The sequence below is a fragment of the Pezoporus flaviventris genome, unplaced genomic scaffold (assembly GCF_033815535.1).
Source record: "Pezoporus flaviventris isolate CSIRO_AGI_PZ_B2104156 unplaced genomic scaffold, CSIRO_AGI_Pfla_v1 ptg000031l, whole genome shotgun sequence".
Lineage (NCBI taxonomy): Eukaryota > Metazoa > Chordata > Aves > Psittaciformes > Psittacidae > Pezoporus > Pezoporus flaviventris.
Genome location: NW_026892579.1, coordinates 19594786 through 19610955, shown reverse-complemented (window position 1 = coordinate 19610955; position 16170 = coordinate 19594786). Strand labels below are relative to the sequence as shown.

Sequence of the window (16170 nt, the reverse complement as noted above, 5' to 3'; positions counted from 1 at the left end):
CCAGACTCCAGAAGACTGGAAATCACTTACCTCTGCAACTTTAAGAAACTCTGACACTCTGGTCATTCGAGTGAGAAATCGTTTGTAGATTTCAAGAGCGTCTTTACATTGTCCCTTTTTCATTTCAAAAAATTTCTCTAGAGAAATAATTTGGCAAGTTTCAGTTAAGGTATCTTACATGAGGTCTGCATTCATCAGTAACGTTGTTTTTCAGGAAAATCACGTTTCAGGAATATTGCACTCCATTAACATTTTTCTTCACTTGGACACTGACCTAGCAGTCTTCTTAGTCATTGGCAGTATTTAGAAGTTGGGCTTGCTGAGCTTCTGAAAACTATATAGACTGGAAAATTGCACCCCAACTATCCATAGCATTTTGTGTGACGTAAACCAGGTTTTTCAAGACAAAAAGTAAGCACGTGAAGTAGATAAAATTTAAAGCAATGAAAGATACTTAAACATGTATCAATATATCCTCTCCCAAGTTGCCTCCATTCCAAAGAGTGGTACTTTTTTCACTGGAGTATCTCTCTAAGGTTGGTTCATGTCCATTATCATGAACAACTGCCACATATTTCAACCTGAAGTTATTCTTTAAGTAGCAGTAGACAGCAAAATCTCAATCTGATTGTTATGCCCAACTCACTTATATCTGCTCCATAAGCTTCCCATGCCTAAAGTATGAGTCAAAGCACCTGGGACTTACTTTCATGAAACCACCAGAAAGCACAGCAACAGGGACACAAAAAAATGTCTGAAATCTACAGCTCAGGAATATCCTTTTGCCAGTTCAGTCTCTGTAAATGCTCTGTTTCTTCCTGTTCTAGCTGCAGCAAGAGTTTAGGTCAGTCACGTTGGCTAAGCAATCTCAGTTTTCAGCTGTCTTTATAGACCAGCTGAAGTGCTCACAAGCTTTAATAGCTGAAGCTCATTTTCTACAGGGTCAGTTATGTTTCCTGCAGTTTACACCACTCCTGGTTTTAGACTTCATAACAAAGCCTTTTGCAAGGAAAGATTAAGGTGTGTTATGCTAGCGATCACACCAAGCTGCCTGAGCTTCTGAACACGCTCACAGCCTTGCAGACTTGTAGGCTGACAGAAGGTGGGGCTCTGGATGGGATCCAGCTTTGGCAGTCATACTTGCAGATAGACTACCACCACACAGCATATAAAAAGAAGAATCTGAGCATCTTAAAAGCGCAACCAAGGAACAAAAGCTACTTTGCTAACCTGGTAGGACATACTATGACATGTAGATATCTGTACAGTTTTAAGGGCAATGATAATCCAGCCTCAGATGAACACTAACATACAAGGTTATGGCTTAAAGTTTTCTCTCACTTCAGAATATAACAGTCAAGAAAAATGTCATTTTCATGAAATTGAAATAAAAAACTGTAATAGATCTGAAACCTGTTTTTCACTCACTCATGGTGTACAAGATATAGGTACCAACCAGGTTACTTACCTAGTAAGTTAATAACCCCATCATTGTAGCAAGCAAAAAGTTTGATAAGATCTTTAAACAGAAGCATGAATGCAGCATTTATGACACCATTTGTCAGTTCATTTGGATGAACCTACAAATAAAATACCAGTTATTTACAATAGATGTACTGAATGCAATCAGAAGTTTCAGCTTGCACCAAGTATCTGATGCTATTATAGATAGACCCAAGTGCTGAATACAAGCTTTCCAACAAAGAAACCAAAGAAAAGTTCCAGTTAGCAGATACATCAAGGATTGCTTTCTTCACCACTCCAAAATGATTCACTACAGCAGAGGACTATTCCCATCAACAGTAAGCATCTTAGCCTTAACTTCTTCACCTATCATGAAGAGGAGGAAGGCAGAGATGCTATTAACAAAGTTTTATGAAACTGGACAAAAGATGTCAGTTCACAGCACAGCTTAACAAAACCTCAGAGGTCTATGAGATAATACGGTTGGGTTAACGATGTCAAGACCTTTCCAGTTCTCATGTTAAGTTGGGCAGAAAATAAGTGCTCATTTATTAAAAGATCTTTATTTCATTAAAAATACCTCCTCTTCTGAGATAACTATCAAAATTCCTACGCTTTTTAATGAACAAAAGAGACATTAGTGAGACATGTACTTCTAAAACTTTCTTCTGAAAGCTTTAATGGGCTCTTCCTTCCTCCTGGGTGTGTGTCCTGCCTACCAAGAGCAGAAACTCAAGACCAATTCTTTCAAAGACTTCTTAGCAATATTACCCTACACCTCTTACACAGCTTAAACCTGGTTTTATCCTTAAAGCAGATAAACAATCCCACCAACATTCATAACTTTATAAATACATTGTAGGGTTTTATTTCTATGAACAGTCTAGATTAAACTTTAGCCAATTTAGTTTACAGCTAAGAACCAGATGAAGATTTTGAGGATGCCAAACAATGTACATGTGGTATTTTAATGTCTGTTTCCCTCCCCCCAAAAAGAAGTTGGTTGCCAAGAGACAGAAAAAAAAAGATTCTTCTGTCTCCTTATTTTGTCCAATTTTACCCCTCACTGATACAGAAAATGAAACTCCAAGCTCTGAGTCAGCATTCCTCAATGCCCCTCATTTCTCATGCTGTTTCTCTACCCTGCAATATGCACATTTCATATATACAGGGAAGGGCCATCCTTCACTCACTGCCTCAGTGGGAAACGTTCATTACAACACATCATTTATAAGTCACTGTCCAGTGTTAATGCTGGGTCAGCTTCAGTACATACATCAAATTCAAGTAGTGCATCAATTTGTTCCTGTAATATTGGCATACTCTTCAGCAGCTTTTCAGGAGCCATTGTTCTCATTACACCATCAGCTCTGCAAGAGGGAATAGAGATTAGAAGCCATGGTGTTTCCCCTCTCCCTTCTCCCAGACTGATTTGTTGTTTAAATGTAAGCTTAAAGCAACTATAATCCATTTCTGATCAGAATGCCGTTGCTGGCACTATCTGATTCTCCTGCTTCTCACATCATCATGAGAGCTGGCAGGAAACCAGCCACCCTCACAGCAGGAGAGGAAAGGTTTTGTGTTCGAGTGATGAATGCAAGAGATTGATCTCTTTATGGAAAGAGGACACTGAGAGTTTAAATAACTTGACAAGAAATACTGTCACAGAAGTACTTATAGAACTGATAGTCCTTGTGCATCAAGTTTGCTATGAATAACTAACAACAACACATTCTCTTCAGTGACCACAGACACATCAGCAAAAAAAAGGCTATAGGCTGTTTTTCTTCCCCATCAAGTGCCACAATATATGCATGCCGATTCAGTGACAATTTAAATCAGGGCAATCTTTGCTTAGAGCTTATTTTCCTCTGTATTCATGCATAATAATTAATTCCATTACTCCTTCACAGCACTTCCACTGATTTTGACCTGCCTTATCAGTTCTGAACCATCACTCCAACAGGATCACACAGAAGTCATGGATGTGTAGCATTCCTTAATTGTCACCCATAGTCTTACAGCAGCCTTCACACATGTACATTTTTATCTTTGAATACCACAGACCTGTACGATCACCATTATGTATTGCCCCATTCTGGTCACTGACAGGTATAGCATCTCCTCTCTGGAAATGCATACCACTATTCTTACTTATTTTATGCTACACTTTGAGGCAGCACCTTGTTTTCAGCACCAGAAATAACAAGCACAGAAAGCCTTTCCAGGAACATATAGCAAGACAGGAATAGAAATCCTAGCAACCCGAACTAAAGTTTATTTAACATGAAGTGTTTAAATGCACTAGGTGACAAAGGGAACTTAAGATGCTAGCACTACAGCAGCCTTCTGGATCAAAGCCTGCTCAATATATCAATCCAACTAGTTACCAGCCTTCATACCACAAGCTTCTTAGTGATTCATATTCCAGACAGGTTCAAGAGTAACTGCTCTGGTCTCTAGTATGGGAATAGCATCCAGGTATGCAGCAAAGCTCTCACAGTAGGCCCTACACCTTCTGGCAGTCTGAGCAGCAGAAGAGGAAAGCCTGGCAGTGATGCCTGCATTAATAACTCAGAATCCCAAACTACAGAACACACAGTCCTCGTGGGAAATAAAATCAGTAATTTATAACCTTATTCTGTTCAATTTATAATCATTTGCTGTGTTGCCTGATAAGAACTTCAGGTGTATACTTCAGTTTTCCTTTGTAATATGTCACCTTTCTTACTGGAATTGTCTGAAGAGTAATGAAACATCCATAAATATAGTTTCAGAACTTTTCCTTCTCCAAGTCCTAAACACAGTCTTGCGGCAGCACAATTTAGTAAGTCAGATTTAGCACATAGCACTAAAAGCTCCCAGTTCTGCAAGCCACCTTAATTTAGTCTTCAGTATTTGCCTTACCTACAGTCCTTTTTCTCCTCCTTCTGCAATTCTTAACCAATTACAATTACTTAAGAAACCTGGCCATTTTGGTGTTTCATTGTAGCTAAATAAAGAACGTAAGAACAACGTCATTGAAACACTAAAATTAAGTGTAATGCCACAAACTAGATTTTTCTGGGTCAGGCACACTTTCAGTTTACACATATAAACTTTGCTTACCCTTTCTTCACTCTTGCAAAGTCAAATGCCATTTGTCTGTAGGAAAATGCTTTTTCATTCAAGTATCTACTATAACGCCTTATAAAGGTGGACATGTCATAACCTGAAAAAACAGTCACATATTTTACATTAAATTTTTTCACACTTGTTTGGAGGTTCTTCAGTAAACAATAATATACAGTCAAGAGACCTTAGGATTATGTGATTTCTGTTGCACTATACAGTCCACATACAGAACAGGCAATCACAAGACATCTAACAGCTTCTGAAGGCCAGGTTGGACAGAGCCTTGGGTAACATGGTTTAGTGGGAAGTGTCCCTGCCCATGGCAGGGGGGTTGGAACTAGATGATCTTAAGGTCCTTTCCAACTCTAACTGTTCTATGATTCTAAAAAGCAGAAATGCCGCACCAAAACAACCTACCACAGTCATTCAATCAATTCATCCAAACCAATTCATTCAATCAGTCATCCAGGGTACCACTGCATGGCTCCTGGCAAAACCTGCTAGTGGATCCTACACAGTTCCGTGGTAACATTACTTGATGGCAAAATTAGTTACTCCTCTATTAACAGGCAAAAATGTCAATTTAACAAAATGTTTTTACTTAAGTGATACATGACTTCTAGGATAAAGATCAATTTCAACTTAACCGCTCCCACTATTTCATGTATGTCAGTCCCTCCAACTCTTACATCTTCAAAATTCCCCTAACTAGATTTACCAGAACAAAGAAATTTTGATGGTATTCATAGAGATTAGTGCTTCCTTTGAACTGTTACACCAGAGGTCTTCCAGGCACATGATACTGTACAAACATCCTCAAACTTCAGTGACCTTCAAGCCTGTAAGACTTCTGAATAGTCAGTATTACAGTTTATCCTTCACGTATTTCTTTCAAAGCTTCTTCCTCTAAACTACAGAAATGCATGCAGAAAACAACCCTTCCTCCTCTTCAGTACAAGTCCCTGTTAAAAGCTACACCCCTCAATTTAGTCACTGACTACTTTTCTTTAATATCTCTCAACATTAAGTATCTCTGCCAACTCAGGTTTAACACTACCAACTCTGACCCCTCGTTACCTATGACCCACTGTTGTAATGCTGTATTATCTATGAAATTGCAATTCAAGTCTCAAGCAAATGGCAAAGACACAAAACTGTGCATTTAACAGAATTAACTGCTGCCAAATACCAGTATCTTTGAATATGCATAGCATGCTTTGCTAAGACAAACATAGTTTTAGTATTTGTTTGGCTTTGTTCCTGGCCCTGTGTTACCACTTCTCAAAGATGCTTAAGTCTTTCTGGTGTCACGTGTCTCCATTGAGAGACAGAGTAACGTGCCATTGCTTTGATTCTGCCTATTATCGTAGCATTCCTGCATTCTGCATATAGTCTAATATTCTCCGGCAGCTACCAAAATAGAAGTTTTCTCTCTTCTTTAGCAGAACTACTATCAGACAAGCTTTTCCTCTGTTAAGTGATGGAACAGGAAAATTCACTAATTCCAGAGTCCAAAGTAGAAAAGCAGACTGTAATCTTTAAAGGGAACAACTCCTCAATTTCTGCCTAGACCTTTTCAAATATACCACTCAAATCAAAACCAGTTAGTTCTTTTGGTGCCATCCCCTCCCCGCATTAAACACTTACAGACAGTTCCTAAAAGGTGCAGGGTCCCCAAGCAAACATACTATCATTTAAGACTAAGAAAAAACAAAAACAAAAAAAAACCAAAATAAATAAATGAAAAGCTATCCGTTTCATCCTTAATTCCCATAACAGTTAAGGATATGGCTTACTCGGCCCAGATTTTCAACAAGTATATTCTAAAGGAGTCATACACTTTCACCTTTAAAGTGGAAATTTTGAAGTAATCGAGAAACGCTGTTCTGAAGTTGTCCAGCAGTCTACTTGAACTCCTGTATTCATTAGACACTTAGAAAAAGGCTTCAGTAGCACATTTGTATATTATTTGCATCTTATGAATAAAGGAGCAAATAAATAATAGTATCTCATTCAGAATCTTGTTAAGATTGTAGACATGAGTAGGCTTACCATGAGATCCACTTTTGTCCAGAAAATTGCTGAGATTGAACAATGTGTTTCTAGATGCCAGGTACTGAATAAACCTCTGAAACACAAAGTTATTTTCTTATCACAGGCTGTATCTGAAGGCCTTGTACCTACTAGCAGGAAGATTAACAGTCTACTTCCAGCATAAACACATGAAAACCCAGATTTTTGTTTTAGCCTGCAACGTCTTCCTCAAAACCTTTTTCATCCATTTGGATTAATTACCTTTAGTTTGAATCTCTACTGAATATCCTACTGTATACAAAAAAAAATATTCTGGGCAAAATACAAACCAGAGTGTGGAAGGAGCAATAAAAATGGTGAATTCTCAAAGAAATTTGAGGAAGCACAATATTTATCTGCTTACAAAGCACCATATCCGGGCTGCTCTCAGACTTCAACCCAGCAGCTCCCAGTTTCAGTCAAGATGAGGGCCTGTTTTAATAACAAGCAAGCCCCACATCAAGTTACAGGGACTAGCAGACTGAAACAGCTACAGAAAGCAAGTCAGAATATTGGAACAGAAAATTAGGGCAGGAGTAAGAATTTACACTGTAACATTGGAGAAGTTCATTGTATGAAAACACTTTATATACAGGCAGGGAGGAATTATTTCACAGTCATACTAAAGCTCTTTAAGTAAGCGTTTTGGTTTTGTGCAGACATACCAGTCTATACAGGTCAATAAAAAGCAAGGGCAAGGAAAATGCAGTCCAAAAGGCAATCAAGCTGAATTTACAAGTCTAGGAATATTTCAGTGTTCATGCAGAGAAGGCAGTTATTTGGATGGCAGTACACATGTGCCAGAACATCAACTTCTGACTCAGTCAGAAAGTCCCAGGTAGTCTTCAATCTTGCATAGCTCTGTTTTCAGAGAGCACATAAATTGTCAACATCCAGCAACAGGCTGCTGCTTGCTTTTATGCTACAAGTTGGTAAATGAAGAGACAGATTATCGGCGTGCCTCCAACTACGTTATTAAAGTTAAGTTTGTTCCTCATCAAGAGTCATTCTTGCCCTTTGTTCTCAGGTCCTTACTAGCTCAAAAGGGATGCCTTTGCAATGTGGTCTCGAGAGAAAGCTGATTACACTTACCTCATTGCCGTGAACCATTAGATGATGTGTAGTAACTAAGGCTTTGAATACGACCACCCAGCTACTATTTGTTGCTCTCTCAAAAAGTGTATCAGCCATCTGAGGAATATTCACATTTGTTTCATTAGTTGCTTGGATCAAATCTGTAAGAGACAGAAAAAGAAGGCATTAGGTGCAACAAATAAAACGAAAAAGTCTGCACAATGGCCAAGTTGTCAGCCCACCAGGCTGCAGGCCATGGCTGTAACAAATAGCAAGTTCTGTACATTTAAAAAAAACCAAACTGTTAGCATGTGCTAACAGCAACACTGGTCTGTCTCTTTCATAAAATGGTACTGGTTTTCCAACAGCTCTGTCCTGAGCTATGTCCCAACCTTTTTCCATCTTCATCCCAGATGAAGTTAGGATGAACAACATCACATGGCTTTACTGTTTGCAGGTTTTCAAGGTAATTGTGGCAGTTCACTACCTCTGGGTTAGATGAATAAGTCTCTGAACGCTTCACATACAGGTAACGCATAAAACACACTGAATACAGTCACACCAGCAAAAACGGGTATCACCAGGAACAAGATACTCTAGTCATCTCAGATTAGAATTTAATCAGTGTGCTACAGCACACACCCTACAGTCTCTACAGACCTAGACAGCAGAAGAGTACATTCAGGCACGCATCAAGACCTCTTCAACAGCAGAAAGAAAGACATGGATAAACATTAGTTTATACTGAAGAACAATAGTTTTCTGCAAGCAACAGCACCTTATATAGAAAAGGTAAGACATTAGACTATCCTGTACATTGGGAAGGCATACACTTGTACAGAAGAGTACAGAAAATTAAGCTAAGTACTTAAATCAAACAGCAGGGCAGCAAGCTTGCCACTAAGCATCTGTATCTCACAACTACTGACAGGACCTTTGATTTGCTATACCACCTATTGCTTACAGGCTCTTGCTAACCAGCCAGCAATGATCTACAAGCTGTCACCTATTTTGAGACACAGCTGGAAACTGCATACTGCAACTGCATGACCAAAACCCATGTGATGCCAGACAAGGCTCTAGGAAGATTTCAGGAGACAACTCCACTTTGCACCACAAAGAGCAAAGAATACAGACCTAATTGTAGGGCTGAGGCTTAAAGTTTGAAGACCTAAGCAAAAAAAGTGTAAAATTTTAACTTACTAGACTAAGCATTATCTGTATTACTAATGAAAATACTGATCTTCTGCTTTTCCCTGAGAGAACAGTAACCATTGTTAATGTTTTTCTATGTATTCCCCCACACTCCCCTCCCACAACTAGAAATGTTCATCCAACTATTTAAGTCACTCGGTGATGACAGGTATTTCACCCTAGAAGCAGACAGGTTATTCTGTGACTGATCCTCACACACCTAAACTATGCGAGCCTGCTGTAAACGCTCTACAGGAGTTCAGTTCGCCTGCACAGCAGGGCCACTTGCTTTCCCTCCCCAGCACAACCCCATATAATGGAGGGCAGTAATGCTGCTAAGAGCAGAAAGCCAAGGTCCAGACTGCTGCTAAACTACCGATTCTGCCTCTGCAGGGCAGGGAAAGTCCAGAGGACAGGTCTGTCAAACAGACCAATAAGTGTCATCAGCTGTTGAGAACCACGTGGTGTGGTCAGAACCCACACTGCTGTACCAGAAGCACTCAGACATTTAGTAGATTTATTTTTTATTTGTGGCACTCGGTTTTTATGGTATTTTTTACTTCTATTAAACAGACTCATTTAAGATAGAAGAAATCAGCCAGAAACCTGTGAAAACTACAGCGCTTGTGTTTAAAACTGTCTTTTGCATGAGCATAAAAGCTACAAGTTGTCTTCAGCTTTAGCTGAGTGAAATGAGACATTTCACTGCAATGAAACAGAAAACAAAAATGGGATGTTAGCTAAGTTTGATTTTAAAATGTTTGTTGTCACAGTGGATTTGTTTCTGTTGTGGTTTTTTTGCAGAACATCTTCTGAAATGTAAAGCTAATTTCTGTAACCTCAGTAATACTACCCTTGAAGGAGGCAGTTCTGCAGACAACTGAATGACAGCAGCTCAAGCTCAAAGTGCCCCAACAATTCTCCTTGAATTGAAACAGGCCAATATTCTTTTATTCTGTACTGCTGATTAATGCATTATAGGAGACAGTGGTTTGTAAAAGCCTTGAAGCAATTCACAAGTGGCTTGCTCCCTGTTTACCCTTTTCAGAGGTTTTATTGCAGATGACAGCACTTGCCCTTAGTATAAGAAAACACGCATCAAATTTCCAAGCTTTCAGTCCTAAGTTTCAGCACGTAGCTCACTATGGACAAGGGGTGCTATAAATTGTGTATCCCATCAGTAGGTGTTAGATAATGAAACCTCAAAGGAGTTCACGCACAGCAGCGCTGGCAACTGAATCTGCAGTGCGCTACCTATACACTACCACAGCACTACTTCTAACATCACTTAGTCATTTCTGCCTTCTCTCCAAACTGCTGGAGGGTACAGCATCTTAGTCTGCAGCTCTAAATGCTTTAGAGTAATTATAGTGTGCTGAGTGGAGAGGTATGATTAAATTTAAGCCTACTACTTTCAGAAAAGAATTAAACCATGCATGATTTTACTCATCATCAGAGGTCGGGGGGGGGTGTGTGTAAAAAAAGAGGTGGGGGTTTAATTCTTGCAGAGCTGTTTCCCATTAAGTCACACCACAAAGTTAAGGTACTCAAGCATCTTGTGCTTCTTTCCCCTATACCACAGAGTCTCAGTTTAACAGCAATTGTTAGCATTTGGAACAACTCACAGGCATAGCTAACTTTAATGAACTCTGTGCAGCAGAGTTTGGTGGCTAAGCTATATCTTAAAATGTGGAAGGGAAGAATAGGTACAAGGAAAAAATCTAGGGACTGCATTTTCAAAAGATACCAATTCAGATGTCTACTGATGGGACAGAAACAGTTTTGAAAAGAGACAATGAAGTTCAGTCTTCCAAGCAAGTCACAGGTGGTCTTGTTAATACAAAATAGATAATATTAAACAGTAACAGCCCATCAGAAGCCATATGAAACAATCTTGCAAAGTTGATTCCATTTGAAGTACACACAAGTAGGACAAGGATTAAAGGTACCTTCCTGAGGAATTTTCTGCTACTGCAGTCATCCATGTCAAGTTCACTGACAACTAATCCCCAAAACCAGAAACTGAGCTCAAATACAAATTCCAAGCAGAGTAAGTAAACAAGAATTGTACAGGAGCAGCAGCAAGTGCCTTCATTGTGACTTTCACAGAAATGAAGTTGTTGGAAAATGAGGACCTATACACCCTTAATATGAATCCATTTGTTTACTGTAGGACTAAATTATACTTGCCAAATCAAAGTACATAACTTTTTCTATTTCCTCTCTTTGCACTTTGGTAGCTGCTATATCAAGCAGTCATTCAGTCTAGAGTTCCTTCTTCACATTATACTTTGGACTTGAATACAATTTTTCTAGTTAAGTTTTGAGATACAAAACCAGTGTACATAGAAGAAATAAATGGTTGACAATTCTTTGACACCATAAGTCAAGTCTGGTCACCAGTCTTTAAACTCTGACTAGCCAACTTTTTGACCCAGTCTTAAGACATCTGCAACTTAATTGGGGAAGAGAAGCAAAGGTAGAGTATGATTAACACCTTCATTAACAAAAAGGCAAACCTGCCAAACTGAGGAAGATCAGTGGAGGGTTCAGTGGACTGAAGTAAGTTAAGACTCCTTAGCTCTTTATGACTTTTTAGAAACCACTAAAAGATATGACGAATTTTGGTGTTTGTTAAGCTCATATGGCAAAAAAAGAGAACAAGCAAGAAAGTTTCAAAGTCTTCAGAATATCAGAGTTCTTCAGTCTCTCATTAAAAACTCCCTGGGGCAGAGATTTTTAATTACTTTTTTGGCTTGTTTTCTTTTTTTTTTTTGTTTTTTTTTTCCTTTTTTTTTTGGTTGTTTGTTGGTGTTTTTTTTTTATGAAAGACATTATATAAGACTTTAAATAACCTTTCTTACTCCTTTACCTTTTCAGATTGTATTCTGTTCTGGATCTGGGCGGGATTTTTCCCTGTTCTCATTTGGGTTCTTTTTACTCAATCCATTAACAAGCAGACCTAGGATTTCCCAGCTCAAAGTTAATTATTAGCAATTTACATTTCAGTATGCAGAGAAGCGGCAGCACTCTGCAGCTGTGTCTCTGTATCTCTGTTCAGAAGGATATTGGTGTGAACTTAAGAGCAGCTGTTGTTCCAGGCTGAATTAACATGCAAGCCTCAGCATGTGACCTGTGTCATATGTTCAATTCCTAAACTTTGCCAAATCTGACTGTAACTCCCTTACAGACCTTCCTCACTACAATGCTGAATGCTACAATAGTCTTCACAAGGTTTTTATTCTTGCTTACAAGTACTTAAATAATGCCTTGATCCTATAGAAAAGGACATGAACATGATTGTTCCAAATCCAGGCTAGTCAAGAATAGAAAGAAGTGGCTTAAAGTAAGAATTCACAACACTCAACCAAAAATGTTAAATAGGCATGCAACAGCACAAGTCCTCCCTTGCAAGACACAGAACTGCACTAGGATGCTACTACATCAATCAATGTAAGAGTTGAACTTCCAGGTCTATCGAAGTCTGGCCACAAGACAATACAGGAAAGCAGAATAAAGTTATTGATTTCTGTTCCTATGATAATCCCTCATAAGAACATTAGATGATTTTAATATTGCTGGATTTGACTATCAAGCAATTCCACAAACAAGAGTCAGGAATTTATCTGTGAGATTAACGTTTACTCTTTTCACCCTCATTTCATCCATCTCCACAAAAGTGCATCATAATCTGTCCAAGCAGAACAGCAATTCATGCTGTCCTCTCCTTCTCCCCAAAAGTCTGTGCAAGTTACTACATCTCACCTTAACCCCAGCAAGTCCACGCTTTACTGAAGTCCAGCATCTTCCAGATATTGCTATGCACTTTCAAGCCTATGCCAACTCACAAACACAGTCTTTGGAACAGCACATGCTTTTCAGGTACTATAAAGACTTTCCCAGCAGCTATAGTCATTGTGACTACAAATAATTGCCACCTTCTCCCTCCAGCCTTAATCCAAAGACCTCCTTTTTCCCAAATGTATCTCAATATTGTGAGGACAAATATTTGCTGCAGATCCTGAAGTTTGAGGAGTCATAGCAATCAGTCTTTGAACCACACAACTGCATCCCACATCAAGACAACCTTTAATGCACAATTTCTTCCTCTCTGCCTACTCATAGGCATATTCATACTACCCATACTATTAAGTGTTTTGCAGAAGAGAAGAGTTTTTTCTTCTCTATCAATCACATGAAGTCTGCAAGGAGACAGGGCAGATGACTTCAAGTACCAGCAAATTTCTCTTGAAGCTTCTTCCAGTTTCTCAAACTGAGAATTTACTTAGAATCATCTTATTATCACGCTACTCCTTTTTAAATACAACAGCTCACCAAACACCTGTTTTGAAAACAGAGCTGAAAAATCTACTGTCAATATACATAGCTGGACTTTATTTTAATGTGCCTTCATATGGCTTGTACCCCTCCTTCCCCATCATATCAAGGCAACATATTTGACTGTAAGTCATTTGCAAAGATCACCCCAGCTCATTAGCATTATTAATCCAGTTATGCAGGATTTCTGTTCCTTTTGGTCCTTAATGATCTGTACATCCATCTTTTCCTCTTGAAAGGTTCATGTGCAGCTCCCCCGGAAAGGGGAAAATAAAAGCCAACTGTCAGGTGGTCTTCTACGGGGTCTGAAAGGGTGTGACCAAGGCAGCTGTCTCCCTAAGAACTAGTGGGGAGAAAGTGTGATTATACCATGTTAAAAAAATGTCTTCCTTAAGCAACTCCTTCAAGTTCCTTGAACTATAAATATTTTTTACCTAAAAGTTGCCAGAACTTTCAGCTCCACTGCCTCTGGGGGAGAATGATGTGCCTTACCTTTAGTGTTTACATTGGAATTCTCTTCTTGAGAGTGGTACAACTGAAAGATGATGTTCAGGTCAGCTACAAAAGCTCAAGTTTAAGCAGCGGTCATTGAGGTTTTAAGTACAGTCTTTAAGACTAGTAATTAATTACTATATATTTCATGGATGAATTCTGAAGCCTTACTAACACCCATAATTTTATTCTTTTTTATTCAAAAGAATAAAAGCTTCAATTTTACTTAGGAATTAGGTATCTGGAACAGTACTGCTGTCACCCAGAAGATGGGCTAGACAAACTCCTTAATACAAACGTACTAAGGAAAGCAGCTTTTTAGCCTGATATGCATGAATCCAGAACACTAAGCAAAGGGGAAAAGCCCCCATGGTCAAAAAATATCCTGCCTGGTTTCTTCCTGATGACAGCCACCACAGCTTTTTCAGGTAGCTTCACTGTAGGAAAAGCCTTAGTTAAGGACAGAATCTTTCCCCTGTCCAAAGCAGTAAGAAGCTCAGTCTTGAGCCTCATTTGTACAGAATTCAGAATTCACTTACTCTGAATACCAAAGAATTTGTCTCAGGCAATAAATCCAGCAGAGGAGGGGAAAGAGGAGAAATCACTGCTCTAATGATTCTTTCCTCACACTCAGAGACCCCATTCCAAACCCTTTCTCCACCCAAATCCTGCTCTACAACTAACTCAACAGAAACATGTATTTTTCTGTTCAGAGACGAGAATTGAGCAGTTCTGCTTGTGTCAAGATGAAACATTAAGTAATTCTGGAGCTAGATGTGCCACTTCTCTATTTTACTGACTTCCGACAAACAGTAGCTAAGCCACAAGTCATCACTTTACTACCTTTTTTTTGCACAGTTCACAGTAATTTAAGATATAGAAAAAGCTATTTGCATTTGGTGGACACCAACTGATGGTTATAAGTAATTCTCTTGAGAAATGCTATTCACCATCCTATAGTAATATGGCATCTTAGATGCCAAAATCTAGGGAAGGAAAGGATGTGGAAAAAACCTAGTAACATTACAAGTAGTGTTTGTGTTAAGCATTTGACTAATAACTTTGCATAAAAAGGAATTTTTATCTCACATTGCAGATCTCAGACCTCATTCTACAAGCCATTTCCTTCAGCAATTCAAACCTGGAAGCCTTAAGCAAAGTACGCATTAGTTTAGAGAAGATATATGAAACTGCGGCCACCAGCCAATCTTCTGCCAAGTCTTCAAGGCATTTATTCAATTTCCTTCAAGGGGCAGAATTGTTCTCTCCATCCATGTAAGCATTAAAGTGACAGTCCCATTGCATCCCAGGTCTTGCTGCAAACAACAGAACAAGTTTAAGGGACTGTTGCAAGATTATTGCTTAGAAACATAAAAGTCAATAAGATCCAGCTAATTGACTACTGCAGCTGGATACCAGGATTCCAGCTGTGGCCTATGTTTATCCTTCCATGAGGGTGAACAACACCTAATATTGCCTGTTGATTATAGCAATTCCTATCTCTTATCACTCGGGTGTTTCCTGGAATATCAGTAACAGGATCAACTGCAAGTTTTATCCAGAACAGCACAGCTATGCCAGAAAATTAAGAATTTCAGGTTTGCCACAGCAGCATTGGGTCATTTACTGTAATACCTATACTAGAGCATTTTCTAATCAGCCTGTACATGTTGGGCTGATCTTACGCTCCAACCATATCTGGCAGAAAGTGGTAATCAACTGAAGTATGGTGCATAAGCTATCTGAGTTGCTGTGCTCCCTCCATTTTTATTCCAAGAAGAACAAAACCTGGTTAATGTTTTCCACCTAAAATGATCTAATTTCCTCAGAAAAACAGTTATTTTTAATAAGCTTGTAGAAGCGAAACTGTCACTAGCCTATCAACTCTGCCCAGAATACCAATTTGTGATCCACTACAGATCTGAAACTGAAACACATTGGAAGCAGCCTTTACTACACCAGTTAAAGAAGCATCCTATCTTTCTGCTGTACAGACATGTGAGTTTAAGTCTCAGAAATGTACAAAAAAAAACAACCCAAAACCTAACATCAACTACCAGTAGACTTCATTCTTCAACATGAGCCTGCAGCCTTTCATACACTGCAGGTTTCTTGATGTTGAAAAGAAGTTCTGTAAAATTCACTGTAACATCTACTTGAGGGATGGAAGATGCAGTTAGGACTGCTAATATTTAAAAACCTAACAGAAGTAAGTTGCTAGCCAACAGTTCAAAGTCATCAATGGTTCTGGAAGATGTGTTTGCCACTGGCAGTGGAAGTCTCCCATCAAGCTATTGATGAATGGGGAAACTGGAATCCATCACACAGGTTCACATCCAGGCAGCAAAGCTTCACGTAGAGTCAGATCTCTAGACTGGAACACCCAGAAGAGTCAGTTAAGCTCCTAAGCATGATATGGAG

General features: G+C 39.0%; 1 protein-coding gene across 18 annotated transcripts in view; it reads right to left on the bottom strand.

Annotated features, from left to right (window-relative positions):
• Positions 1–16170, bottom strand: part of SNAP91 (synaptosome associated protein 91) — a 69574-nt gene that overhangs the window by 38927 nt on the left and 14477 nt on the right. For all 18 annotated transcript variants that reach the window (XM_061460370.1, XM_061460379.1, XM_061460376.1 and 15 more), the window contains exons 3-8: positions 7744–7886; positions 6631–6706; positions 4573–4675; positions 2741–2834; positions 1469–1580; positions 31–137 (exon numbers count right to left, since the gene is read on the bottom strand). In XM_061460370.1, the coding sequence (XP_061316354.1) occupies positions 31–137; positions 1469–1580; positions 2741–2834; positions 4573–4675; positions 6631–6706; positions 7744–7886 (635 nt within the window). The remainder of the gene's footprint in view (positions 1–30; positions 138–1468; positions 1581–2740; positions 2835–4572; positions 4676–6630; positions 6707–7743; positions 7887–16170) is intronic.